The sequence below is a fragment of the Trichoderma ghanense genome, assembly GCF_004382785.1.
Source record: "Trichoderma ghanense strain CCMA-1212 chromosome Unknown scaffold_1, whole genome shotgun sequence".
Lineage (NCBI taxonomy): Eukaryota > Fungi > Ascomycota > Sordariomycetes > Hypocreales > Hypocreaceae > Trichoderma > Trichoderma ghanense.
The window spans coordinates 1,466,009-1,491,531 of record NW_027395664.1 but is presented as its reverse complement, the minus strand read 5'-3'; the positions used below and the strand labels follow the sequence as shown (position 1 = coordinate 1,491,531).

Here is a 25,523-nt window from a genome sequence, read left to right as displayed (position 1 = left end):
GGCGACAGAGTGCAATTGAGGGTGGTTGCGCGCCAAAAACGGGCTTTGAAGCTCAAAAAGTGCAACAAAGAGGCCATCTTCATACTTTGAAGAGGTTTTTGGTGCCTTCCGCCGACGAGCGATGGTTGCGATGTCGAGGTTCTTGACCTCTCAAAGCGACCGCCCGGGTGAGCGCATAGCTGCGCTTTTGCTGAGGATGCGCAGGCAAGCGAGGAAGTGTGATGGAAGAGGCAGAGATGCAACGGAGGGTGCAGCGCCGCACTTTGGCAAAAGCACAGCTGCAGAGGCAGAAATGAGGCAATAAGGAATGGGGAAAACAGTCGTGACCAGCGAAACGAGGGCAATGCGCGCGGCAGACGACGTTGTTGCTGGTGACCTGGTGTTTGGCTGTGATGCAGGGCGACGGCGAGGTACTCACCAGATAGGCGCGTTGTGTTGCGACGAAGACGCGGGTGCTGTGGTTTGTATGGGAGGAATTTTGTATGGGAGAATTTGTATGGGAGAGGGAGAAGGGGAGCGAGTCTGTATGGGGGGGGAGGGCCAAGCAGCCTTTTTACTATGGGCGAGTGATTGAGTGCGGGCTGCCGAGGGAACGCGCACACGCGCCAGACGGCCTGAAAAGCTACCACCCACACACCAGCGCTGTCCTCTGCCCACGCTCGCTCACACTTGGTCTGCTCCCCTACTCCGTACTATGGAGGTACTTCCTTACTATACTCCTGGAGGGGTGACGGTTTCTGGCCCGGGTTGGGGGGTACGAGTACGCACTATAGTCCCTTACTACTGACGCCGAGTACCTGCGCCGTGGCCGTGCTGGCGCTGGTCGCTGAGGTACCAGCCGTACTGGGTACGGAGTGTGCTGGCTGGCCCTTTGGTGCTACTGTGCTAGGAGCTGCTGCCGCCATGGGTTCGAGGGCTGCGGATGGAGCACGCAGGACTGCTAGTACGGGTACCGCGACAGGTACTCGCAGGTTCTGGTCGGGTCTGGAGCGCTGCAGCACCAGGCGGTTCCCTGTGGGCGGTCCGGCTGGCACTGGGTGCACACTGGGCATCGCACACTGGGCTGCTGGGCTGCTGGGCGGCGCAGAGGTACTCGTACCTGCTGGCGGGATGCGCCCAGTGGGCGAGTACCTGCGGCGGCAGCACGAGGGTAACAGCGAGAGAAGGGCGATTCAGCTGTCTTGGTTGGTGCTCATGTTACGTCTGTATGTATGTCGCTGTTCACTTGCTCTAGTTTTCTTTTGCGTGTACGTATGCTATACTCATGATTTCTGGTATCATAGGTAGACAGCGGTTCCGTAAATGATGCTGGGATCCGAGCAGCATCATCGTCGACATATAGAGGCTCAAACTATAACTTGGGTATAGTATGGACTAAACACGTCAGGTCGATATCAAACAGCTTCTGCCAGCAGATCAAACACCACAATCCCGCTGCTCTCGCCTCCTCCCCTGCCTCCTGCCACTAACAGGTGGCACAAACCAAGCTCATCAGACCAGTGAAGCCAGCATTTCGTCAGTGCCCGTGCTGTTGCTTCATGTTAGCGAGCTCTCACCTGGCGATCCGGCAAGCCTCATGCGTCCATCTGCTCCTAGCTGAGCTTCCCAAGGCCTCTCTGTCGTCATGGATGCCGTGCAAGTCTGCACGAGTAAGATAGCAGCGGCAGTCACAGGCGAGCGCTGCTTGGCCCGCTGATTGCGCAATACTGTACAGGTACGAGGCCTGCTTAGCCGTCCCCTCCCACGGACAGTACACGCCCCTTGTACCCCATCGTCCGCCTCGCAGATCGCACGGTGTACTTGCTCCGCGCCAGACCTCCGCCCATCCTTGGGATGGCTGTACTTGTACTCCGTTCCTGCCTCGTACTCCGTACCAACGACGGGAGCGTCTCACCGGAGCGAACCCACCGCTGATTGCTCGAGCTTGACTTGCTCTTGCCTCCCTGCACCTGCACCCGCCTGCAACCTGCTTGCACCTGCCTGCACCTGCCTGCTCTCGCTCTCTGGCTGGAGGAAGGAGCGATACCAACCAAGACCAGGAGCTTTCTCCATTGATGCCTCATTGATTGGCTCACGCCAACAAATAATGAGGCGTTTCAATCTTGGATCCTGCCTTTTGATACTGCTATTCCTACTCCTACTCAGCACCTACTCCTACGACAGAATTTACAATGGCAGGTTCATGCTACTGACACCCTCCTCCAAGCTCTCTGTACTGTACTCTGGCGGTGCCACACCTCGGTGACATTGCCCGCAGTGCTATTGAGTAGTACCTCGTACTAGGAAGGCACCCCATGTTCTTGTTTTGCCGGTTGCGCTGTGAGGGCGAGTGCAGACAACTCAGAGACATTCATCAGACAGCCTATTCCGGCAGTAGCACGCAGTCTGCAGTCCCATTCGCAATAGGCTGGATTGCAAAGTGCGGAGTTCCCACATGAAAAGGACATTGTGGCTTGCCCATGCCCTCCGTGGACGTTCGCTCTCGCTCGCGCCTCCTAGACAACGGCCTCTCCCACGATTGCTAACGAGACAGACCGTATGGCTCTCCCCGAGCAATGCAACGTTCTGTCGCGGTTCTCATCTCTTGACAGATAGCTTACTTTGCGATAGTGCGTTGATATTGCATGCAGCTCTCTTTTCTTCGTCAGCGCGTGGATGCGCTCGCTGCTGTGGTACCAGTACTTTGTCCTTGTGCATACCGTCGACGTTGCTGCTGTATCGGCTTACCGTGAGTCTCGAGTCGGCTCAGCGTGGATCCCCATTGGTGTTTTTGGTACGAGGACGCGGACGAAGCATGGCATGGCATTGAGCAAAAGGTACCAGTTGGTATTACGGACCGCTGGCAGACTGCCATTTGCGCCTAGCAAGGTTGAGACCAAGGCCAATGGGCATGTGCGTGACCAGCTGCATGCGCTTCTTGACTTCCATGCGGAAATTGGGACGGCCGCGTTTTCCATCACAAGTACTTTTTCGCGACAATGACTGGGCCGAGTACACCGTCGAAGGAAGCTGTGGAAATTGCTCTGGGTGGCCCAGCCAGGCAGCTTCTCACCTCTTGCTCCTCACTGCAACACACGCTCGCATTGGCGGGCCAGAGAGTTGCGCCGACTGCTGCCAGAGCTGTTAGCGTGGAGCATCTTTCGTGCCCTTCCCCTCACACTGGTCTCACGACTGGGACCGGGGCGTGCTGGTCATGTTTTCCCTTTGCCACCTGTGCGGCAAGCTTTGGGGCAAGGTATGGAGGGAGTTGACGATCTCTGTTGAGACAAGTACAGTATGCTCGACCCTATTCCGCGGAACAGGGCAGCAGGGCAAGGCGCTTGCTTGTGCTGAGGCAGCTGGTACTCCGTATTGGGGGCGAATGGCTCGATGGCCCCCAGTCGGGGCCCTTGGGTCTTCTCGAAGCATTGCTGAAACGAAATGCGACAATCAGGCGTGCCGAGCTGACCATTGCCATTGGCACCCGGTCGCTCTTTTGTCGCTGATTGCTCCATCGGCTGTTCCGTGCCAATAAGTGCTACCGCTATCAAGGTGCGCTTCGGCACGAACTTGGCTGGCTTGGGTACTCCGTACGTGGCAGAGACGTTAACCACCCAAGATTGTCCAGACCCGCGCTGCATGCAGACGGCCCTTGTTGCCCATCTGCGGTACCTGATTAATCGCAGAGACAATGCCAGACAAGGTCCCCTTTGTGCTACTGGATCTGATACCGCCTAACCTCTTACAGGGGCATTTCTTGATGAGCGAGCTGAAGATTGCGAAGATGCTCAGGTAGGAAGAGTTATCCTTCCTCCCGCTTTGGGTATCATCATGAAGATGCACATCATGGAACAGCCACTTCTTACCAATGTCGGATAGACTGCTGACTGCTGGTCGCCTCAGTTGTTGCAAGATGGAGCGGCGGGGAGCTCGGAGGGTGGTGCCACTGCAGGCTAAAGGTCGAGCTCTGCCATGGAAAGGGTGTACTTGTAGTGGTGCATGACGAAATGTACCGTCATACGACTTTTGCAAGTACTGGTACTTTGCCCTTGGTACCCTCCCAACGGCAGCAGAAAGCGCGAAAACAGCTTGAAGCAGTGCTCACTGATATTGGCCCACCAGACAGGTCTATTCTTTTCCTCGCCGGTTGCCGGTCATACGCAGCCGTACCGCTTGGACACAGAAAGCAGCAGCTTGGCCTTGTTGAGCGGGATATCACGTTAAATGCGGCTGATGAGTTGAGCTCAAGGCTGTCGGCGTCCTCTGCTGGCTCTGGCGAGTCCAGCTGGCTGACAACATGAGTCCTTCGTACGGACCACCGTCCTCAACTGATCCTGCTGCGCGGCAAAGGGCAAACGTCGCATCGCTGAGCAGGGAAGACGGTGGTTCAGAGTGTGGACATTGAGTCGAATTTGTCTTTCGCTTCAGTACGACAAACAGCAGCCACCTCGAATACGAAGCCTGTACGTTGGACTTCAAGTGGCGACCCAACGCATCCGTTCATGCGAGTACTTTGTACGCCCGTAAACACAGATCGTCTCATGTCGGCGTCTGTCGAGTTAGGCATTCCTGACCGGGTGCGTACAGATACCGCTAGTATAATGTCGAGCAAGACACGGAGGTACCATACGAGTATAGCAGCTGATTAGCCATTCGACACCTGCAACATTCCGAGGCGAGATGGACAATTCCCGAGTCTTTGTTGCAAGTACCTCACAGGCGCATTGGGCATGAGCAGACGGGAATCACTTTGTTGCTGTTTACATGCAGATACCTTGCAACCAGCCAGTTTTGGAGGCAGCTCCCGAGTTGAGGCCACATCGTAACCGTACAGGACAACAGCGCTCTCCCCGACATTTCCCACCAAGGAGGAGCCCAGATGCCTGTCGCGCAGAGGAGCCGGTTCTCGCAGTGGAAGCCACAAGTAGCTCCAGATACTGTGCGGTACATCCATGCCTGCTTTTCTGGTGCTTCTCACACTCCCCACGCGCGCCTCTGCGAAAAATGCGTGGGTGACTGATCAGACAATGCCTGCTACTACCAAGTGCGGCGCTCCACTTGTCGACGCCTCTTTTTCTTGCGTGGAATAAACACCCAATACTATCGTCGACGACAAAGCACTGCGTGCACCTGGTGAACTCTATGGACTGAGCAAATCTTCTGCGTTGACAAACAACAACATCAGACCTCTGAGGGCGGACTCGGCATCAAATCTCACAACGCTTTTCAACCATCACTGTTGAAAGATCCCCCAAAAGCGTCAAGGGACAAGCAGCGAGATGTCCATCACGTGGCCGCCATCAGCTCGAGGAAGTGGTCATAGCTCCTAAATCCCTTGTGCGGCACGCAAGGGACAAGGCACGAAGCGTTTGTATTGGCTCTCCAGCGCTCCCAATTTCACTCTGAGGCTCCATTATGCTCCATCCTCGAGGCTTGTTTTTTTTTTTCTCTTGTCTGTCTGCCCCTTGGTGTCGATTTTTTTTTTTTCTTTTGGGACAGGCAGGTCAGCTGCGCGGCACAAGAGCTTTTCTGATCTTGCGCAGTGCTGGGACCCAGCCACTGATTAGTCATGCGTATATAACGCGCAGTACGATTCTTACCACCTGTTTCCTTTCATATCCCGCCCCACGCGTGAAAAGGCGCGTTTTAAGGGAACGACGCGCCTTTGTGTAAGAAAATGTTGAGCACTGCTGGCTGTGGCTGTGATGAGTGTATTCGTTCGTGTGAGGTTGTAAGAAGGTATCTCGTAGTGGATCTACAGGTTCGTCTGACGCGCATCGAACGACCCAACTGCCTCCTGCGGTCCGATGACCAGACCCAGACTGTTCCGAGGACGCAGTCCCTTATGAGTAGGCATCAGCCAGAAACCTGCGTGACTGGAAGCCACAGGCAGCTTGTTTAGACGCCGGGCCTGATGGCGGGATAGATGCTGGCTACGAAAGTTTCGGTGACTGAGCTTTGCGGCAGCCGGCCGGCACCTAGTCTTCATCCTCAGGATCTAATACGATGTTGCGCAGCTCCTCATCCGCAACCCAATCAACGCCACTGCCGGCAACGATGCCACTAGCTACGCCCTTCATGACCTTCCACCGCTGCCTGCTGGCCTTGACCTCTCTCGTCAGCTTGTCCATCTCCCGCTGGACGTCGGGGTCGTCCAGGCGGACGGCCTTGCGCTGCTTGGTCTGCTCCGCGAGCTCGAAGAGCTGCGCCGTAAGCTTAACGTTGTCGCGACATACGCGTATACTCTGCACCTGGACGCTGGTCAGGTCGCGGCGGAGCTCTGTCAAGCTGTCTGCGTGCTTGGCCACGGAGATGGACGTTTCGTCTCTCTGCTGTATGTAGGGGAAGAGGTCTCTGCATATAATCCCCGGGTTAGCTGGGGGGTTTCAAGTATGTGACTCAGCTGTAAATGTTTTGATGGATACGTGCCGCTCTATTGGGGATGCTTGTGTGCCGCTGTGGACGGCCTTGAGGATGGGGTTTGCCATCATGACGGCTTCGATTGCGTCGTTGCGTAGTCTGTATCTCGCTCTTGCTGTGAGAAGAGCGTTTTGCGCCGCTGTGATGTCCTCATCATCTTTGATGCCTGAAGAGTCGGATGAGCAAAATCATCATGAAAGTCACAACGGCACGCGCGTCTGGCATGCGATTTCTTACCGGCCTGCTGCGCGTTGATAATGGCGATCTCGAGCCGCAGCTCCTGCAGCCTGTCGTACAGCTCCAGCACCTTCGTCTCATCCTCGGAGAGGGGCAGACGCGATTCACCGCCGTGTACACCGGTCATGGCCTCGTCGGCCTCACTCATGTTGTTTGCTGGCGGCGGTCTGCCCTAGAAAGGCGCTGTAGAGGGGGGTTGCTGATTTGTCGAATTGACTGGCTTGACTTGAGTCGGGCGCTTCGGTTCGAGATTTGTTTTCCTATTTTGAGTTTCAATGCCTTTGACAAGCGATAGAGGCTTTCAAGGGTGCTTGTGGCGTTGCGCGATCCTCTTTCGCTTTGTGCCAAAAGGCAAGCCACAGGGTGGTCTCGGCTTATCTAATGCGCCAGGACGGGGGATGGAGGACGGATGCGCAACTGCTACAAAAAGTCACAAGGCACCGGTCACACTACCTGACGTGACTGACTGTCGCTGATAAGGCAGGGCATCATCGGCATCTGATATTCCTTGGGTTGGCAGCCCTGAGACGCCGTTTTCTTCTTCTCTTGGTTCCCCTGTTCTACATGACTCGACCTTGTCCGTTTGCTGCCATCCGATCACGATTACTTCTCGAATTACCGCCTCGTATGAGCCCAGCGCCGCTCTGTGCTTGACGGGAGATGTCTTGGGATGGCTACACAGGTGTTGATTGCCCATACGGGCCAGCGGCTGGAGGTCGATATCGCGCAGTTCGCCAGGTAACTTTGTCCTCCTCGTGCTGTCTTGTTCTCGTCGTGTCCGCGGCGCGGGAGCTGAAGTGGTTGCCAACAGTCTTGACGACCTGCGATCGTGGGTGGCTCGGAATAGCGCCGTTTCGCTGCAGCACATTGTTGCCTTGACGCCCCAGGGCCGCAGCGTGAAATGGGCGAGTCTTCACGCAGAGGTATGTGGCAGCTGGGCCTTCCCTGGAAAAAATGGAGAAGACATGACCGACTGACGCTTCTGCAGAAAGAGATATACATCTACGACATCCGTGTCACGCAGCCGTCTTCTGCCGGGAGTGCGTCATCGCTCATATCGGAGGTCGCGCCGCCTCGCCGCCAGTCCATCTCCAACGCCCCGAACTCGATCGACGATGTCCAATCCATCAAGTCATGGCAGGAGCTGTGCAGGGAGCGCCGCAGCTGGGCGACGCGCATCAAGGACGACTGCGCCCAATTGAACGCTGCCGCACAGACCCGATACGACGAGATTGACGTGATGATCCGATGCCTGGATGCCGCCGTCACGAATGTCGAGATCAGCGTCAAGCAGATTGAGCCAAAGTACAACGACCTGAAGAAATGGGTGACGCCGGCCTTGGCGGAGCACGAGCAGCTGGTTTCTTCATGGGAGCGTTATCTCGACCTGGCCAAGAGCATACCGATATCGCCCGCCTTGGTCAAGTTCATGACCCGTGGGCAAGTGAACAAGGCCAATCCAACGCTGGAAGACCTGGTGGAGCAGGAGACGGCCAACAAGGCTGGCAAGCTTGCTCCCACAGCCCATCGAAGGTTCAGCCAAAAGGCCAGCGAGCTGGACGGGGCGGCAACCCAGATGTACCAGGCGCTGGAAGCACTCGTTGGCGACTTTAACCAGTTGATGAATCGGTCCCTCCTGGGCCACAGCACCGATTCGTCGCAGCTGATGGAAGACATCGAGGTGGTGGTTAAGCAGATCGACTCGGACTATCGTACATCGCTCAACTACGGCAACACGCAGCGAGATCTAGCCCAGGCTTCCAAAACGGCGTCGATCCACACCGAAAGGCTGGTTCCAACTCTGCGGAAGCGTGCAAAGGAGATGGAGGAGATGGCCCAGTACGCTACGCAGTCACGAAACACCATCGCGGCAGATTCCGTGAGCTTTATGCGGAACATTACTGAAATCACCACCCTGCACAGCAGCGTCAGGAACCAAATCAATGTCTTGAATCAATCCGAAGACGACATGACAACCTTTGACTACCTGCGGCTCATCCAGCAGCTGCCTTACATGTATGCCTCCTTCATGGTCGAGGCCATCCGTCGGCGTGAGTGGGTCGACAAGATCAAGACCGACTCATCGACCCTTGCCAATGAGATGGCCTTGTTTCAGGATGAAGAATCCAAGCGCCGTAAGAAGTGGCAGAAGATGGTTGGCAGCATGTACGGGCCTGGCCTTGACGCCAATGTCATGGGGCTCGAAGTCAATCTCCGCGGCGAGGATTTGTCCTGGCCTGCAATCGGGAAAGCCGAGCTGGGAGAGTTTCTTCAGCTGCTGCAGGAGCGGAACGTAGACCAAGAGATCGTCGATGATGTCACGAAGCTCCTCCAAGAACTCTCCACCCCGACCAAGCAGCAGGCCAAAAGGCTCAAGGCGTTCAAGAACGGCAGCGTGCACGAGGCGGCATTGGGGAGGAGCGGGCTCATGATCCGCGGCGATGAGGACCTCATCTCCTCTCTGCAGGACGAGAAGCTCAGATTGGAGAACAAGCTCAGGACGGCCGACAGCAGGGTGCGCCGCCTCGAAGATCTCTTGCACCGGCAGAGCCAAGCCTCGCGTCCTGGTAACTTGTTTCCGCTGCCGGGAGCAAACGGGCATTCGAGACACAACTCCATCTCGTCAATCAAGTCGGCTCGTGTTGACGATCGACAGCCACTATCAGACGGGACGGAGCAGCTCTCGCAGCGGATAGCGCAGCTGGAAAACGAGCTTCGCGAGGAAAAGAAGCGCTCGGCAGAGCTCCAGAAAGACCTTGATAGTCGCGTCAACGAGCGAGACGACATGAAAGATAGGATCGAAGAAGTCAACTCGACAAAGAAGGATCTTTTGGAGAATATGGAAGCTCTGAAACGGGAATTCATGGATGAGAGGATATCCCTGGAGACGGAGATCAAGACGCTCAAGGCTCGATTGGAAGATACCGAAGAAGAGATGGACCACTTTGGAGAGTCTCGGGAGAATGAAAAGGCCACCTTTGACGAGCGAATCCAAGCTCTCGAGGCGGAGATTGAGCAGCTTAACAAGGAGCGAAAGGATGATATGCTCAGGTCCCAGGGCCAGGTCGAGTTCCTCCGCAAGGAGACGCAGATGCAGCGGGATCAGCTCGACGCGTCTGAACGACGGCTGCGCACTCTGCGGGAAGAGGCCCGGGTTACAACCAAGAAGCTTGAGACGGTGGAGGAGATTTCCGAGTCCCGACTCGAGTGGCTGAAGAGGCTGCATGCTGAGCTGTCGCCGGACACCGCCATGCCTGCTGATGAGGCTGACTTGGGCGAGGCTCTTCTCTCCAACGCAGCCGACTTCGTCGAGAAGCTACGTAACTCAAGCAGCGACACGTCGATTCTGAGGTCCGAGCTCGACAAGGCCCTCAGCTCCGCCAAGGAGCTCCGAGCCGAACTGACGCAGATGAAGGAGAATCTCGCCACGCAGGAGATGTCTACAATGCATGCTCGTGAGAACCTCGCTGAAGAAAAGGCCAAGGTCTCGGCTTTGGAGCGCGAAGTGGCGGAGAGCAGGGATGAACTGAACCAGCTCCGCAGCCGGCTGTCCGATGGCGAGACGGGATCCGAGACGCTCCGCAAGAAGCTCGAGAAGGAGGAGAAGAAGGTTACCGAGCTTTCAGAAGAGGTTGCGTGGCGACAATCCCAGGTTGGCAGCCTCGAAGAAGAGGCCCGACTCTTCAAGCAGAGGTTCGAAGACGTTCAGTCGAAGCTCTCGGCTCTCACCGCGCAATACGAAGCGCGCGACGGACGAACCAAGGACCTTACCCAGAGGCTCTACTCTCAGAATGACCGTCTTACTAGACTCCTCGAACGCGTAGGGTACACCATTAGCCGGGACGCGGGCCAGATGGTCATCACGAGGGTATCCCGATCCGACAAGCTTGCCGCGAACCCGAACGACTCGTCCGACCCTGGCTCCTCTATCCGCCGGTCACTCAGCCTGGGCGGCCGTGCCATGACTGATAGCGCCGATCTGGAGCTTCTCTACTGGGTCAATAACTCCGACCCGTCTGTCGAGGACGAGAAATACCAGGCGTTCATGGAGAAGCTGGGCACGTTCGATACCGACTTGTTCTCCGACACGATCTATCACAGGGTCAAGGAGGCGGAGCACAAGGCGCGCAAGTGGCAACGGGAGGCTAGATCGTACAGAGACCGGGCGCACAGCTTACAAAAGGACTCTCATAACAAGATTGCGTTTAGGAACTTCAAGGAAGGCGACCTGGCTCTTTTTCTGCCCACCCGCAACCAGCAAGCCGGAGCCTGGGCTGCCTTCAACGTGGGATTCCCGCACTACTTCCTCCGGGAGCAGGATGGCCATCGGCTGCGTCACCGCGAGTGGCTTGTCGCGCGAATCTCCAAGATTCAGGAGCGTGTCGTGGATCTTTCCAAGAGCCTTCAGCCGAGCAACGAGACCGACTCCAACGACGAGGAGCACGACAATCCCTTCCAGCTGTCTGACGGCCTGCGATGGTATCTCATAGACGCCCAAGAGGATAAGGCAGGGGCGCCGGCAACGCCAGGGATGGGTAAATCCACCGTTGCGGCCACTACCGTCGAGGCCACGGCTAATATTCAGTCCCACGCAGCCAAGGGCAAAGGGAGGAGCCGGGATAGCATAACTAGCATCGAAGGCATCAACAAGACGCTTTCCAAGAGCCTGGAGAGCCGCCGGAGCAGCTCGGCGTCTAAGAAGGCCCTGCCGTTCCACATCGCCGGCGGAACGGCGCTGCTCAAGAACAGCGCGCTGGCGAGCGAGACCAACTCTCTCCGTGCCGCTGCGCCCGAAACGCCAACGGCGACCAGCCCGGTCCAAGGCAGCGTGCTAAGTGCTGCCAACACCGAGGGCGGGCAGCGAGGAGGCGAGGCGTCTTCGCAGGACAAGTCGGGCAAGGACCCCGAGGTACGAGCCGTTGACTCTCTACTTGGGCCCTAGGTCACTGATCGGTTCGTGACAGCAGCCGCAGCCACAGCCTCAGCCGCACGGGATCCAGCGGCGCAAGAGCTCTATTGCTGCCAGCCCGCTGAGGACTTCCGTTCTGTGGGACCAGCTCTGGAGTCTGGACTTTAGCTATGAGAGCGCGCCCAAGAAGCGGTGATGGTCACGGATGCTGAGAATAGGAGTGCACAGAATGGATATGGAGGGAAGGGTCACGGACGGCGTTGAAGCGGTGGACTGGGACACCGCGTCGCTATAGCATGTGTATTGTTTCATCTTGGAACTTCTTCTTTTTTGGTTGCTGGGAGACTTACTGTACGGCGTTTGGGGGATTATTGAAAGGTTTCGCAGATGCCTACCTAAGCACCTATAGATTTTCATATTATGACATCTCTGAATTGGGAAGGGGGGATAATGGTAGACTGTTCTAGACAGCATGACGTAGACGATATGGCATAGGATGCCGTATATAATTCCAAATTCTCTGACGCTGCAGTTTCATCTCACAAGAGTTGCTGCTTGAGTCGAGCTGTTGTGTGTTTGATCACCATTGAGGCATAAACCAGAGTGGAGTTGGCGATGTACGTACCTCTGGGCCTAACTTCAGCCGATGTCTAACGAAGCACAAGCCGAACCTTGACCAAGGAACCTCACTCAACCTTGCATCACAGCCTCGCCAGCTGAAGGATCTGGAAAGACTTCAGCCACGACTTGTCCCTTCTTTGCTAAACATGTGGCAGCCAGCTGGCAGCTGATGGAGCTTCTTCACTCCTCTCCACGCCCCGCCGGACCGGCAGACGAGATGCCATCACCAAGCCCTTCTACGCCTCCGTCCCCGACATCGCCAGCTCTCCCGCCCGAGCTGCTGCTCCTCGTCGTCGACGCCGTACTGCCGCCGAATCCGCTACAGCTTCTGCCGGCCTCGCACTCGGCCACCAAGACGCTGCTGGCGCTGACGAGGACATCGCGGGCGACATACGCGCGGGCGACGCGGCTGCTGCGGGAGCGGTGCATGTTCGTCGACTCGGGCCGGCGGCTGGCGGCCGTGCTGCTGTGCGTGCCGCGGCTGGTGCCGGGCCTGCCGCCGGTGCTGTCGCTGCGGCACATGACGGCGCTGTACCTGGCGCCGTTTGGGGCGTCGCTGGACGACCTGTCGACGGCGGCGGGGGTGCGGGAGCTGCTGTGCGAGGTGTGCGAGACGCTGCGGCGGCTGGTGGTGCAGATGCCGTTTGGGAGCCTGGACCCGCTGGACGACGGCCACCTGGGCGTGCGGCGGACGCTGCGGGACGGCTTCGAGCAGCTGCACCGGCTGGAGGAGTTTGCGTGCCTGGGGAGCTATCCCGCGCTGAGCGTGCCCGAGGGCAACACGGACGTGTGGCGGCTGTGGCCGGAGCTGCGGCGGCTGGTGCTCTTTGGGGTGCCGATGGACAGCCACTGGCTGTGGTGGGACATTGCGACGCTGCCGATGCTGGAGCACGTTGTGCTTGCACGGCCGGTGGGGGTGGACGCGGTGAACATCAAGGATGAGTACTTCCACAAGTTGCCGCGGGACGATGCGCGGCTGGGCAGGGAGATTAAGGTTGTGCTGATGGATCTGGTGTATGATTTGGGGGTGGTGAGGACGGAGAGGTGGGGGGAGATTGATCCGGAGGAGAAGATGACGGTGGAGGTGTTTGAGGTGCCGTTGCCGTTTTACGGGGATGAGACGCCGCTTCAGCTGGTGACGGAGTGGGCGAGGAGGGGGGCTTTGGATGGGAGCGTTTGGAGGTTGGACGGGACGAGGGTTAGGGGTGAGGAGGGAGGGTGATGATGATGATGATGATGTTGTGGTGCGTTTTAAGATGGAGCGAGTGATGTGGTCCTTGTACAAGGATTGTTCCCACGAGAAAGATGGCCCATAGCGATATACCACATGAGGATTTCTAGTTCTATTGTATCTCATAGTTACTTCGTTTCAGGCATCACGTCCCATCATAGTGCTGTCTGGTCACTGTCCTCTCCGGCATCCGCTCCAGCCTCCTATCAGAAGCTTTATAATGTTCTGATTCTCATTGAGCCTCGTCATCTTGAGTGCTGTATTCCCATAGTAACCCTTGGCCTCAACATCAGACCCATGAACTCGCGTGTCTATATGGACAGCTCGGGTGCCCAAACTAAACTCGGTCTAGGGACACTGCTCAATTATCAGGAAGAAGTCATCATCTTCATTAAATTACTTCATGAAATCATATGTGCGGCATGTATGATGCCCAATCAACTTCAAGGTAGGCCGTCGCATCAACCTTTCGAAACTCCAGAAACGCTTCAACAATGAGATACATCCTCGCGATCCCATACACCACGGCCACGGGCATGATTGTCCAAAACTCCCAGGGCAACGGAAGCGTGGTTCTCTCATTGCTCGTCTCTTGCCTCCTCCTCCTCTCCTCCATCCTGATCGCTTCAAAGTTCGACAGCTTCTTCCGATCGGTGACCCACAAGTATATCCATTTCCAGCGGCCCAGCCGTGTCCACGATGCCATTGTCTCGAAGATCCAGAAGACTGCTGTGACCGCGAACAAGAGCCAGCTCGCCGTCTGCCACAATATCTTCTCCGTGGTGGTTGGGAACGAAAAGCCGGAGCCCGCCACGTGAATTCCGGTAAACAACAAGGTGGCGAAGCACACGCAGTATTCTTGGATGCCGTAAGGGTTCATCGGAAATCGGTCGTTGGGGATGCGCTGGATTGGCCTCTTTTCGGGGATGACTGGCATGCCCATGAATGGCTGCACATTCATGGACCAGCCGGGCCCGTTGACGTCGACGAAGTCCAGAAGAGTGTTTCGCCACAGGCGGCCGCCGTTGAGATCCGCAATGGTAGATCTGGTGTATAGAGCGATCGGGGTCTGCACGTTCGAGGGCTTGTGCTGCCAGATAAACGACGTCATGAGCGAGCAGACAACAATTGCCAGAGTGTTGAGCTCCAACGTTGTGATGGTGAGCTTTTGTGCGGCACGTCCGATGCATTGAAGAACGAAATAGCCAATCTGGAAAGCTGTGATGAATCTGGCAAGCTGGTCTTGCTTGGACTTGTCCCAGATCTCCTTTGCATGATCAACGTCAGGGTAGTTGACGTGGCCGTTTACGACCAACCAGTGAAGCTGTTTTGCATTAAGGGGGAATGGTTCAAACGAGTCGTGGTCCTTGGGGTGCAGCATAAACCCTCCCATGTCTGCGAAGAAGCCTAGTCGCATGTTGAACGACTTGTGGCCCGACCTGGCAAACGCCTCAACTGCGTGCTTGGCCCGGCTCCATTGCCCAGATGCGTAGCTCAGGACTATCTCGGGTCCAATGATGGAGAGGGCCATCCAGAGGACTCGTCGGCGGGCCAAGACAGCGAGGGAGTCACTCTGTGCAGGGAGATTCAGACAGAGGAGGGTGTAAGTGCAGATGAAGACTGTTGCAAGGCACGTCCACAAAATATCCCACGTGCCGCGGATGTTGGGCCCGCCGATCCATGTGGTAATTTTACCATCTGAAGGAACGACAAGCGTATATTGGGAGAGAATTTGGCCTTGGGTGGTGGTATCGGTCGCGTTGGTGGAGTTTGTCCAAGGTCCTGTTGGGGCAGATGTGGCAGTATGGAGGAAGAAGATGAAGAAGGTAACAAATCGTCGAGGTCGCATGATAAGGCAGCAAATGGCTAGGCGTTAACAGGGAGAAGAAAGACCATCACATAATAGCAAGTATTTGTTTGCCGACTTCAAGGTGCGAACATGTCGAGTTCTTCGCTGTAAGTCAGGCTGAGCGGTATATATCCAGACGCGGTGATTTTCCTTTCTCTCTGCGCCGCCAGTTGCACCCCTTGGGTCTCCCTGAAGATTTCAGGCTCTACATACGGTGCCATCCTCGCTCTGCAGAGCACTGCCTGAAACCAACAACATCGTAATTATAGAACCCTCCCGTAGAGAACAGTGCAGCATATACTTTAAACCGAGCCACACCAACTCCCCGGGCCCAAAACTGCAGCTTGCTAGCCCTCCATTGTCGTCGGGGTCTTGCAGGCGGAAATATGACGAAGGTGTTGTTGGTTGTGTAAGAGACCTTTTCAGTCAGTCTTATTGGATGTCGTCTAAGCGATGGCCATGTCATGACCGAGCGTGAGTCGGGGACATGGGACGACATCTTCATCGCTTGCTCGTTGACGGCGGCTAAATCATCCGCTGAGGCTAACTATTTATGGATGAATCCTTCTATTCAAAACCATTTTCCTGCTCTTTCCCGCAAGCAGCAAAAAAAAAAAAAAAAAAAAAAAAAAGGAGGCTGTTATGTATCAAGTTGTGGGACAACGTGTGTGCCTTGGTTGGTGCCTCTCGCTATCGAGCATGCGATTATCCAACCTGGCAGGCCATTACGTACCTACTGTACCTATATCTCTTACGCCCATTCATCGGCAGGTGCCATATACGTGTATAACTCACCTGTTGGTAATTGGTTTTGAGTATTGAGGAACAGCACCTCTCACTTGCACATTCGCGAGATTCACGAAGCACTTGTTGGTGTTGGTTCTCGGTCTACTGTATCACATGCAGATTACAGCAGGATTCTCGTTTCATCTCCTGTTTATCTCCACTCGGTCGGCGGCTACACCCGGCCATAGTCAGGGGGGGAGACAAGCCGGCGCTTAGCTAGTGCTGCTCCCAATTTCGTCCTTCAAGAGCAAGCCCTATGTATCCGTCATAGTTTATGCCTCACGGCCTCAATGTGGGTAGCCTTGCTCACGATTAAACGCGAATCGTTGTTCTCTTCTTTTACGATCTTTGTCCATGCTTCCAGCGACAGCCACACCACCCTCAATGTGGCCTTGATGCTCCAGTAACCCCCAAGCAGGCAGCCGGATATTGAAACACCAATTCCCCCCTCACATCAACTCGGGCAGCCCGTCTCGCAGTAGAGACACAATCGCCATGGGCTACGAAATCGGCACAGTGGTGAAATCCGGCATCTACGCCCTTGTCGCCTCAACAGTGGGATACTTTTTATTTCTCGGCGTCTTGACTATCCCCGCTTGTCAGAACCAAGCCATCTATCTGAATAAGATCACCTTGACCTGGGGTCAAGACGTCAATGTCCCCGAGCAATGGGGATTTCTTCATAACCAAGTCACGCCTTTTCTGTTGGACACGAGTGATGGCGAAACATTGCATGCCTGGCACATTCTACCGCTTGGACTGTACAAGAAACATGAGAAGGAGCTGATAGATGAGCCCGCCGGGCTTGCGCTGGACATCACTTCGCGACTCGGCTTCAAGCTGCTGCGCGATGATCCAGACTCTCTGCTGGTGCTGTATCTTCATGGAGCGGCTGGCACATTAGGATCTGGCTGGCGGCCGCCGAGTTACCGAGCCATGTCTGCACTGAACCCCGACAAGATTCACACAGTGGCCATCGACTACCGTGGCTTCGGCACCAGCACTGGAACGCCGTCTGAGCCCGGGCTGTTGAATGATGCTCTTGCGCTGGCCAAATGGGCTATGGAAGTCGCTCAGATTCCACCGTCCCGCATTGTCCTCTTCTCGCAGTCACTCGGCACGGCAGTCACCGTCTCTCTGGCCCATCATCTGGCTACACAAGTTGCCACCCCGATATTCTTCTCGGGCATGGTTCTTGTGGCTCCGTTTGCCGACGTCGAGCAGCTGACGGCGACGTACAGGATTGCGGGCACGGTTCCGTTGCTCGATCCCATTGCCCGCTTCCCCCGGCTGCTGGACTTTTTTAACCGCTTCATAGTCGCCAAGTGGCCGTCCAAGGACAAGCTTGCGGAATTTGTGCGGTTCTGCGAGATGTCTTCTGATGATGCCGCGCGGTACCACGTCACGATTATTCACGCTGAAGACGATTATGACATTCCTTGGGAACACAGCGACAAGCTGTACTGGCATGCTGTGAACGCATCGTCACCTCATGGTGTCAGTTATGAGGAGCTTGAGGAGGAAAAGGCCGCCTCAAGGTCAGAGTTGCTGGGTGGAGGCTGGGTTGTGCAACAGAACACGCAAAAGGGCAGCCTACGGGAAGCAATCTCGAAATGGGGGCTGCACGATAGAATCATGTCGTATCCAGTTGTTAGCATGGCAGTTTGGAGGGCTTTTCAGCGAGAGGTCATGTGAGTAAAAGCCGAGCTGAGAATAGAATAGATAGAATATGGGAATGACACAACATGATGGGCAACTTTTTGTATGCTATGTGACTGTCAGGCTGAAGTCTGCTTTCCGTAGCCTTACCCGCTGCCTTCATTCTCTCAATAGCTAACGGCAGTGTTAGTATATATGGCATAATAATTTGTCGAGATGATGCGTCGTGATGGTGATGGTTACGAATAGGAAAGTTGCCCATAACGTCCTAGCGCCAGCCTGCATCTTTGAACTGTTGCTTTGATTTCATAGAGCGAATGATTGAGCTACAGCGCAGCACCATCATCACTGAGCCTCGTGATGGCGCAGCTGCTGAAGGATTGTGTATAGACGAGACTATTGAAGGTTAGGTTTACGGCTACATGACGAGGCTGTAAGTGAGAGACATGGAGACAGAATATAAAATGGCAAAAGTTCCGCCCTTTCGACTTGATATCTCCTCTATTCAACCAGCTTCAAACACCTGTCAATTTCACACAACAAAGACTCTGAACACAAGAAGCAACAGCCTGCGCGCTAGCATACCAGACAAGCATCCACAAACAACCCACCGTTGCAATGTCTCGCCAAGAACTGTACCAAGGCTACAAGAACTACGAAGCCTCCTTCGACAATATCGAGACAGAGATGCTTCACCGTGCTACGGGAAACCAACCGCAGCAGTTCCCGAACAGCAGCTTCGCCGACCTGGGCCGGCTGAAGCGCCAGGTTGTGGCCGACATTATCAAGCTGCGCCAGGAGGTGCAGGCCCTGTATGGGGACGGCGACTACGGCCATGAAAGAAGCATTCAGAATTGGCAGGATATCTTGCGCGCCTTGCCCTGAGGACGGTTTATCGTACTTGAATCCGGGGAGATGGACTGCGGTTGCATGGAGAGGGGTTATGATTGTGGGATATCCTGTGGGATATCCGTGGTTCAGGGGGGAGGTTGGACAGCGGTTTGGAGAGCGGAGGATTGCCGGTTGAATGAATGCTTCTCTACTAGCACCTAAGAGAGTATTACTTGTCTGTCTCCCGTCGCTGCTACTGCGACTTTGTTTAGAAAAGAATATCTTAACTTCTTTTCACACAATATTTCCAGATCATGATATCTCGTAATGTGAAGTTACGACGCTCTAAAGTATCTGATCAAGCGTATTATAACTCGTCTCACTCAAAGTCTATCCACATCCCTGTGAATGATGTTTGAGCTATACTTATAGAAGACTCTTTCCACGGTTGACTCTCGTCCATCAGTCACAGCAACGTGCTTGCCACCAATTTACGCCATAGCATCCATTTATATCAGAGCCATCAAGTCCTCAGGATCGTCCTCTCCTGATACCCATGCAAGAGCTTTAAGCCAAATCACCTCTTGCCATTTTCCGTCCTTGGCCAGGGTCCTTGATACAATCATCGGTCGAATGATGAGCCCAATCGGACGACCGTTCAATCGCTGGCCCATTCTCGACGCCAAAGATGACTCGACCTCTACCCATGGATTCCCCAGTTCGAAAGCCGTCTCCCCGAAGCCCACCGTGTTGCACCATCCGACATGGGTTCGCGACTTCCATAGCTTTAATGCTAAAGTAGCAAAGTCGGCAAAGATCTGAACAAGGTCTTTGCTGGCCTCAGGGTCATATTTCTCAAGAGAAAGCAAGAAGAAGTAATCTTTCACAAATCTATCCGCCTCTCTCTTGAGAATCTCTTCTGTCATGAAGATGGACTTTTCCAAGCATTCCACAGTCTGTATCCTCCAGTTGATGGCTTCATCTGGCTGCGCTATAGACAGTTAGTATGTTCAACTTGTACAATGCGAGTACCAAAGGAGCATACCTCGACCAAAGTGCCGCTCGAATTGATACAGCTTGACACGGCCTTCGTGGCTTGAGGGTAATTCTTCCGCAAGAAAAAAAGCATCACTCAGATACAAACCGCAGAGCCTTGTGGCCAAAGCTGCTTGGAGCAGCATCAAAGGACCGCTTCCGTCAGGCATGTCTGGGTGGAATTTGAGATACTCTGCGCTGTTCAGGTACTTGGGGCTCGAGTTGGTGATACCGGTATGAAGAAGCTGATGTGATGCAACGGCAGTGTCTTCGGTCTTAATTTGTTCAGTACACAAGTCGGCACACCAGGAGAAAAAGTCTGTCTGGAAGAACTTCTTGAGAGCTTCTCTGATCATGTCATCGGTGAACCCTCTAGACACATTGCTAGCGAGCTTAGAGACGGCTGTTGCGTTGGCTTGAGTGATTATCGCCTCATTCTCGGCAGCGGTTTTCTCAAGTGCAGCCACTCTGGTGTTTGCCTTCTCAAGGTCATCTCGCAGCGCGCACACAACATTCTTCATGTTCTCAGCATCCATGGACATTTGTTGTAGCTTGCGCGCGTCTTGCTTTGATTTAGTTTGAAGATTGTGAACCTGGTCAAGGAGTGTGCCTGTTTCTTGCTTTGCTTCTGCTTGGACCCTGTGAAGCTGGTCACGGAGTCTGGCTGCTTCTTGCTTTGCATTCTCTTCTATTATTCGCCTCGACTCGAGCGGTCTGTCGGATTCCTGCTTTTGTTTGGTTTGTGGCCCCGGATCCTGCTCCTGGGGTTTACTGACTTGGTGCTTTGTCTGCTCCTGAAGCTTTCCGGCTGGCTCATGGGACTTTGGAGTGGGAGGTCGTCTTTGTTTACCAACACTGCGTTCATCTTTCTGTCGCGCTTTGCCGGGAATCATTGCCCCGACTGCTCCAGTAATCCTTCCGATGATTCCGGCTGATCTGCCCTCATGGCTCGGTTTGCTATCCAGGGATGTTGCGTCGCCACTGGTATTCCGCGAGCAGATGTCTTGATGGCATGTGGCTTGCTTTGCACCAGAAGTCTCCGCACTCTCTTGCAATTTCTCTGGAAATGCATCATCTGCCTTGAATTGGCCTTGACGCTGTCGTTGTTGGTAGGGTACACATTTCACCTGGTACGAGCCAAACCATTATGAGCGTCTCCTCGATGAGTTCAAGATTGAGAAAGGAGGGGGAGTCGCGCACCTCATTGTCTGTGCCACGCTCCAGGCCGCTGGACCCAGAAGCGGCTGGCATTTTTGCTGCTGTCATTCTGCGTGCTGATTCCGAGTAAGCTTTTCTTTCTCGCGGACACACACGGCAAGGCTGAGTTGAGGTGCGCCGTATGGACACTTTTAGGCTTTAGATATTTGAGATGCTTCGTCACGTTGGAGGCAGGAAGCACAGAGTAGAAAAAGGTCAAACGAACGATGCGCCTGGCAGTTACCTACCTCATGGAGATTGACAAGTGGAAATCAGGAGACGGAGCTATCGAGAGTCCATGTGTGGGAGGCCAACAACAGGATCCACCATTTGGGGGTCAGGCGATGCACTCGCTCTAGGACTCAACATACACAGCTGTCCAGTCATTTGCTTCCAAAGGACAAATATGATGCTTCAGTCCACTATTTTGAGCTGTTAGCCGCTGTGGTGGGAATCGATACGACGTGTTGTTGGCCGTAAAGCGCGGCCCCAGGCATATTTTCCCCGCGCGGGCTTTGTGACTTGCTCAAGACGAGGTTGTTTACCGTTTACTACATGCAGCGAGGCTGAGGAAAGAGCCAACACCTCGTACGTGAATTGTGCAACTGCAGGGCAACTGCACTTGCCAACGCATCTCACGTATCGGAGGCCTACAGATTACGCCATCCATCTCCACGCCAGAGTTTCATCCTCCTCTTTTCCCTTCTCTATATCAACCGCAGTCATCGCCTAGCCCTTTTCCTAGACGACAGACCGGTAGACATCTCCAAGTCGTCGGCATGTTGACAATCAGAGAGAAGACCAAGCTCATCGTCGGCATCGACTATGGTACCACATATTCGGGCCTCAGCTTTGCATATTCCAATGCGACGGATTTCAAAGACATTTTCCCATGGACCAAATATCCCGGTTCTTCCTCGCATGGTGCCGAGCACTGCGTGAAGGCACCAACGCAAGTCGCATTCGCGGATGAGAATCCGGAGCTGGAAGAAAACGCGTGGGGTTACCAAGTAGAAGCAGGGTATGATAGTCTTTTCAGTGTGCTGCGACTTGAACATTATTTAACTCATAATCATCATAGGATGAGAACGTGCGCCTGGACGAAGCTGCTTCTGGACAAGTCGTCTCTTGCGTCTGCCCATGACGATCCTGATCTTTACTTATCCCAGGGCATGGATATACTGCATTTGCCCAAGGGTCGATCGGCCAAGGATGTTGCTACGGAATATCTCAGAGGCATGAAGCGCATGTTTGACACTGCCGTCAAAGAACACCTTGGAGCGCAGAATATCGACCATCTTCCGATTGACTTCTGGCTTACTGTTCCGGCATCTTGGAGCGAGAAAGCAAAGATGCTCACGAAGTCTGCAGCGACCGATGCCGGTTTCGCTACACGGCCCATTGACAGGATCATGCTCATCTCCGAGCCAGAAGCAGCAGCACAGCTTGCGTTGAAGTCGAGTCTACACCGACTGGAAGACTTTGTCAAAGTATGCACACCCCTATCAGCAGAGTGGCCGGGCTTCTGTCTGGTGCCTTTTCTAACATTTGGGCAGCCCAATACCGGCGTTATGATCTGTGACTGCGGAGGCGGTACTGTTGTAGGTTTCCACGACGTACTTTTACATGGCTTCTGGCTCACTGCTGACATTGTTCCTCCAGGATATCACCACCTACGAAGTCGAAGAGACGCAACCAACTTTGAAGCTCAGAGAGATAGCAATCGGTATAGGTACGTCAATCATGCAGAGTTTGTCTGCTATGACACGGGGTAAACAACGCCAATATTGACTAGTTATTCTTCTAGCTGGAAAGTGTGGCGGAACCTTTGTGGACAGAAACCTTTACAGATTGCTGGCACAACGCTTTGGAGATGCCTTTACGTCACTCGAAGCTGAGCAGATTGGCCCAGGCAGCGCCTTCATGGATCAGTTTGAGCTCAAGAAGAAAGATTTCAGCATGAAAACGCCCAGCAAGCGGGCCCATCGACTTGTGCTTCATATGCCGCAGCTTCAAGTTACCACGACGACGGCGAAGTACTACGAGAAGCGATCTTCATCTGTCCTGCTCACCCAGGAGGATTACAAGATGCTCTTTGATCCAGTGATTGATATGATTATTGGTCTCGTTCAAGATCAAGTCAAGCAAATCAAAGCAAAGAACGAGTGTCCTATCGAGGCCATCGTTCTAGTTGGAGGATTCGGTTCCTCGCCGTATCTGAAGGAGCGGCTGACAGAGTGGTCTGAAATTAGAGGGATCAAATTGACCACACCAATTACCGGCGCGTAAGTTGAAAATGCCCCGAGACAAAAGACCGTTGCGTCAACGCCTATCCTGAGGTGAAACAAAGTACACCACCATGGCGATCGTTAACACACTCTGTAGATGGTCAGCTGTGGTTTGCGGGGCAGTTTTGCGAGGATTAGAAGGCGATATTGTGAGACAGAAAAAGTCCCGACGACACTACGGCCATTCTCTGTCTAGACCGTATGATTCTCGGATCCACGCAAAATTCGATGAGGAGAAGAGATATATCTGGACGGATCATATCAGAGGCGGACAGCGCCTGACGGGATTCATGTTTTGGGAGGTTAGCAAGGTGAGCGACAACAACAAGATACACCCCGCCTTGTTTGATTTCAGACCGAGACCGTTTTCAAGCATCTCTGCTAACCCTTGAGCGTTTGGGTAAATAACAGGGCAGCTTGATTGACCAGAACACTGAAATCAATTCAGAGTTCGAAATGGGTTGCGTGGGCCGCCTGCCAGCATGTGGAGTGCATACTCTGTACTCGTGTAACTTGGATGATGCTCCCGGCACTATTGAGAATGAGCGTACGTTCAGAATTTTCTCCACAACCCAACTACCTAATACACATATCAACCGTACAATACATGTCACTAACCGTCGTCACCAATCAGGTATTGAGGAAGTTGGGAAGGTAACTTATACGCTGCTTGGGGTTGATCGAGCCAGTCTTCCGCAAGTCACAAAGGGCCATATCACATTTTTCAAGATCCCATTGACGCTCAATATTCGATTGGGCGATGAGGCTGGTCATTTGGTATTCAGAATTCTGTACCAAGGGCAGGAGGTGGGCAAAGCGGCAATCAGCATCACTGATGATTGAAAAACGGTTTTGAGACAGATATCTTCCTTGAGGCCTTGTATTGAGAACGTACCACACATCACCATAGCTTTAGGTCAATGAGATCTCAAAAGTTGTGCGATTAATGATTTATTAGTTTGTGGATGATTCTGAAAGAATCGGATGTCTCAAAAGAATGTGAAAACGCTCAAACAAACAGGCAACTCGTTATACCCCATGTCTTGCCCCTTGGCACTACGAGATATCCGTCACAGTAACTCAAAATTCCAAGCGCTACTTCCATGCAGTTATATCTCCTCCAAACAATATTCGTTTACTAAGAAGTGATAAGTTGTAAATGAAATGCGTCGTTGAGCCTTTTTAAGAGACGGTGATGCGGCGAGGCTCGGGCTTGGCCGCCTTGGGGACGACAACGCTGAGGATGCCGTCCTTGAAGCTAGCCGTCACACCGTCCTGGTTGACACGGTTGGGGAAGCTGAAGGAGCGGGAGAACTCGCCGACGCTACGCTCAGTGAGCCAGTACTTGGCGGAGTCGGCGGGCTTCTGCTTGGGCGAGCCGGACTTGGCGACCTGGCTCTTGTCGGAACCCTCCTTGTTCTCCTTCTCGCCGGACTCGGTGATGGCACCGGCGGGAGGCGTGCCGGCCGTGTAGGTGCGCTCGACCTTGCCGCGGATCTGGATGGACTGCTCGTCGGTGAACTCGATGGCGACGTCCTCCTTGTTCACGCCGGGGAGCTCGCCGTGCAGCTCATAGGCCTCGCCGGTTTCGCGGACGTCGAACTTGGGCTGCCAGTGGGCGATGGTGCGGCGGGTGGAGCTCTGGCTGTCGCTGTTTTCGCGGGTGTAGTTGTCGAAGTCTTCCAGGAGGCGGAAGAGGGGGGTGAAGGAGGACTCGGGAGCGTAGAAGTTGCGGAGAGACATTTTGGATGTTGTGTGTTGAAAAGTTTGTGTGGTTGAGTGGTTGAGGCTGCTTTTGAAGCGTTGTGCGCGTTGAGTTGTGTTGTGCTTGTGTTTGCTGACTTTGTTCTGATCTGGTGAGCAAGAGAAGGACTGACTAGGAGGAATCGAGGCACTGCTTTATACTTTGAAGACACACAATCAAGCACAGTTCTTCACAGTTCACGAAGATGCTAGAAAACGAGGCATCAGGCTATGCTTGAAGCTATCATGAGATCATTGCGCCTGCATGACGCTGGTCCCGAATTGGGTCGAAAAGTGTCGATATCGCTGGAAGATTCTCTTGCCTAATCGGGCAGGTGGGCCTTGGTGTGGCGGGGCGGGAGATTCGCGGGAGCTACCTAGCGGGGTCGGCGGGGCAGGTACGTACCGAAGTACCGAAGTCTCTTGCTCGCTTCAGTCCTGGCGAACAGCTTCAAGAAGCGCGAGCTCTTACAAGTGCTTGTCTGTTTCCATTGGAGGATTTTGAAAAGTAGCTTGCTTTGCTCTCTGAGAGCGGAAGGACTCCTCTTCTCGTTTAGGGAATAGTCCACGATGACGGATATACAACCTCTGTGTAGCCACTTTGTACTCGTAGCTTGAGTTACCCTACATCATGACCAAGGTAATGCTCAAAATCGTGGCTTGGACGGAATTTACCACATGATTGCCACTTCTACGATCTGTGTCGTGGGTGGGCGTCGTTCTGCGGAGCCTGTGACC

General features: G+C 54.3%; 10 protein-coding genes across 10 annotated transcripts; 6 read left to right on the top strand and 4 right to left on the bottom strand.

Moving 5' to 3' along the window:
* Nucleotides 1-343: 343 nt before the first annotated feature.
* Nucleotides 344-574, top strand: CCMA1212_001862 (uncharacterized protein; the record flags this gene model as incomplete). The annotated part of the gene is made up of 1 exon (XM_073699273.1): nucleotides 344-574. One exon carries the CDS (start codon nucleotides 344-346, stop codon nucleotides 572-574), a length of 231 nt encoding a protein of 76 aa, XP_073561752.1.
* Nucleotides 575-5,957: 5,383 nt separating this feature from the next.
* On the bottom strand, nucleotides 5,958-6,784 carry CCMA1212_001861 (uncharacterized protein; the record flags this gene model as incomplete). The annotated part of the gene is made up of 3 exons (XM_073699272.1): nucleotides 5,958-6,311; nucleotides 6,405-6,565; nucleotides 6,637-6,784. 3 exons carry the CDS (start codon nucleotides 6,782-6,784, stop codon nucleotides 5,958-5,960), a joined length of 663 nt encoding a protein of 220 aa, XP_073561749.1.
* Nucleotides 6,785-7,306: 522 nt separating this feature from the next.
* On the top strand, nucleotides 7,307-11,741 carry CCMA1212_001860 (uncharacterized protein; the record flags this gene model as incomplete). The annotated part of the gene is made up of 4 exons (XM_073699271.1): nucleotides 7,307-7,374; nucleotides 7,448-7,559; nucleotides 7,625-11,545; nucleotides 11,601-11,741. The coding sequence occupies 4 exons, from the start codon at nucleotides 7,307-7,309 to the stop codon at nucleotides 11,739-11,741; spliced, it is 4,242 nt and encodes a 1,413-aa protein (XP_073561750.1).
* Nucleotides 11,742-12,383: 642 nt separating this feature from the next.
* On the top strand, nucleotides 12,384-13,388 carry CCMA1212_001859 (uncharacterized protein; the record flags this gene model as incomplete). The annotated part of the gene is made up of 1 exon (XM_073699270.1): nucleotides 12,384-13,388. The coding sequence occupies one exon, from the start codon at nucleotides 12,384-12,386 to the stop codon at nucleotides 13,386-13,388; it is 1,005 nt and encodes a 334-aa protein (XP_073562239.1).
* A 418-nt stretch (nucleotides 13,389-13,806) lies between these two features.
* Nucleotides 13,807-15,246, bottom strand: CCMA1212_001858 (uncharacterized protein; the record flags this gene model as incomplete). Its single annotated transcript, XM_073699269.1, has 1 exon — nucleotides 13,807-15,246. The coding sequence occupies one exon, from the start codon at nucleotides 15,244-15,246 to the stop codon at nucleotides 13,807-13,809; it is 1,440 nt and encodes a 479-aa protein (XP_073562238.1).
* Nucleotides 15,247-16,527: 1,281 nt separating this feature from the next.
* On the top strand, nucleotides 16,528-17,727 carry CCMA1212_001857 (Monoacylglycerol lipase ABHD12; the record flags this gene model as incomplete). The annotated part of the gene is made up of 1 exon (XM_073699268.1): nucleotides 16,528-17,727. The coding sequence occupies one exon, from the start codon at nucleotides 16,528-16,530 to the stop codon at nucleotides 17,725-17,727; it is 1,200 nt and encodes a 399-aa protein (XP_073562237.1).
* A 582-nt stretch (nucleotides 17,728-18,309) lies between these two features.
* Nucleotides 18,310-18,576, top strand: CCMA1212_001856 (uncharacterized protein; the record flags this gene model as incomplete). The annotated part of the gene is made up of 1 exon (XM_073699267.1): nucleotides 18,310-18,576. The coding sequence occupies one exon, from the start codon at nucleotides 18,310-18,312 to the stop codon at nucleotides 18,574-18,576; it is 267 nt and encodes an 88-aa protein (XP_073562236.1).
* Nucleotides 18,577-19,031: 455 nt separating this feature from the next.
* On the bottom strand, nucleotides 19,032-20,762 carry CCMA1212_001855 (uncharacterized protein; the record flags this gene model as incomplete). Its single annotated transcript, XM_073699266.1, has 3 exons — nucleotides 19,032-19,513; nucleotides 19,568-20,538; nucleotides 20,758-20,762. 3 exons carry the CDS (start codon nucleotides 20,760-20,762, stop codon nucleotides 19,032-19,034), a joined length of 1,458 nt encoding a protein of 485 aa, XP_073562235.1.
* A 737-nt stretch (nucleotides 20,763-21,499) lies between these two features.
* Nucleotides 21,500-23,885, top strand: CCMA1212_001854 (Heat shock 70 kDa protein 12B; the record flags this gene model as incomplete). The annotated part of the gene is made up of 7 exons (XM_073699265.1): nucleotides 21,500-21,775; nucleotides 21,836-22,244; nucleotides 22,311-22,355; nucleotides 22,417-22,486; nucleotides 22,562-23,039; nucleotides 23,140-23,241; nucleotides 23,459-23,885. Exons 1-7 carry the CDS (start codon nucleotides 21,534-21,536, stop codon nucleotides 23,883-23,885), a joined length of 1,773 nt encoding a protein of 590 aa, XP_073562234.1. The 5' UTR covers nucleotides 21,500-21,533.
* A 339-nt stretch (nucleotides 23,886-24,224) lies between these two features.
* On the bottom strand, nucleotides 24,225-24,785 carry CCMA1212_001853 (30 kDa heat shock protein; the record flags this gene model as incomplete). Its single annotated transcript, XM_073699264.1, has 1 exon — nucleotides 24,225-24,785. One exon carries the CDS (start codon nucleotides 24,783-24,785, stop codon nucleotides 24,225-24,227), a length of 561 nt encoding a protein of 186 aa, XP_073562233.1.
* Nucleotides 24,786-25,523: the final 738 nt, after the last annotated feature.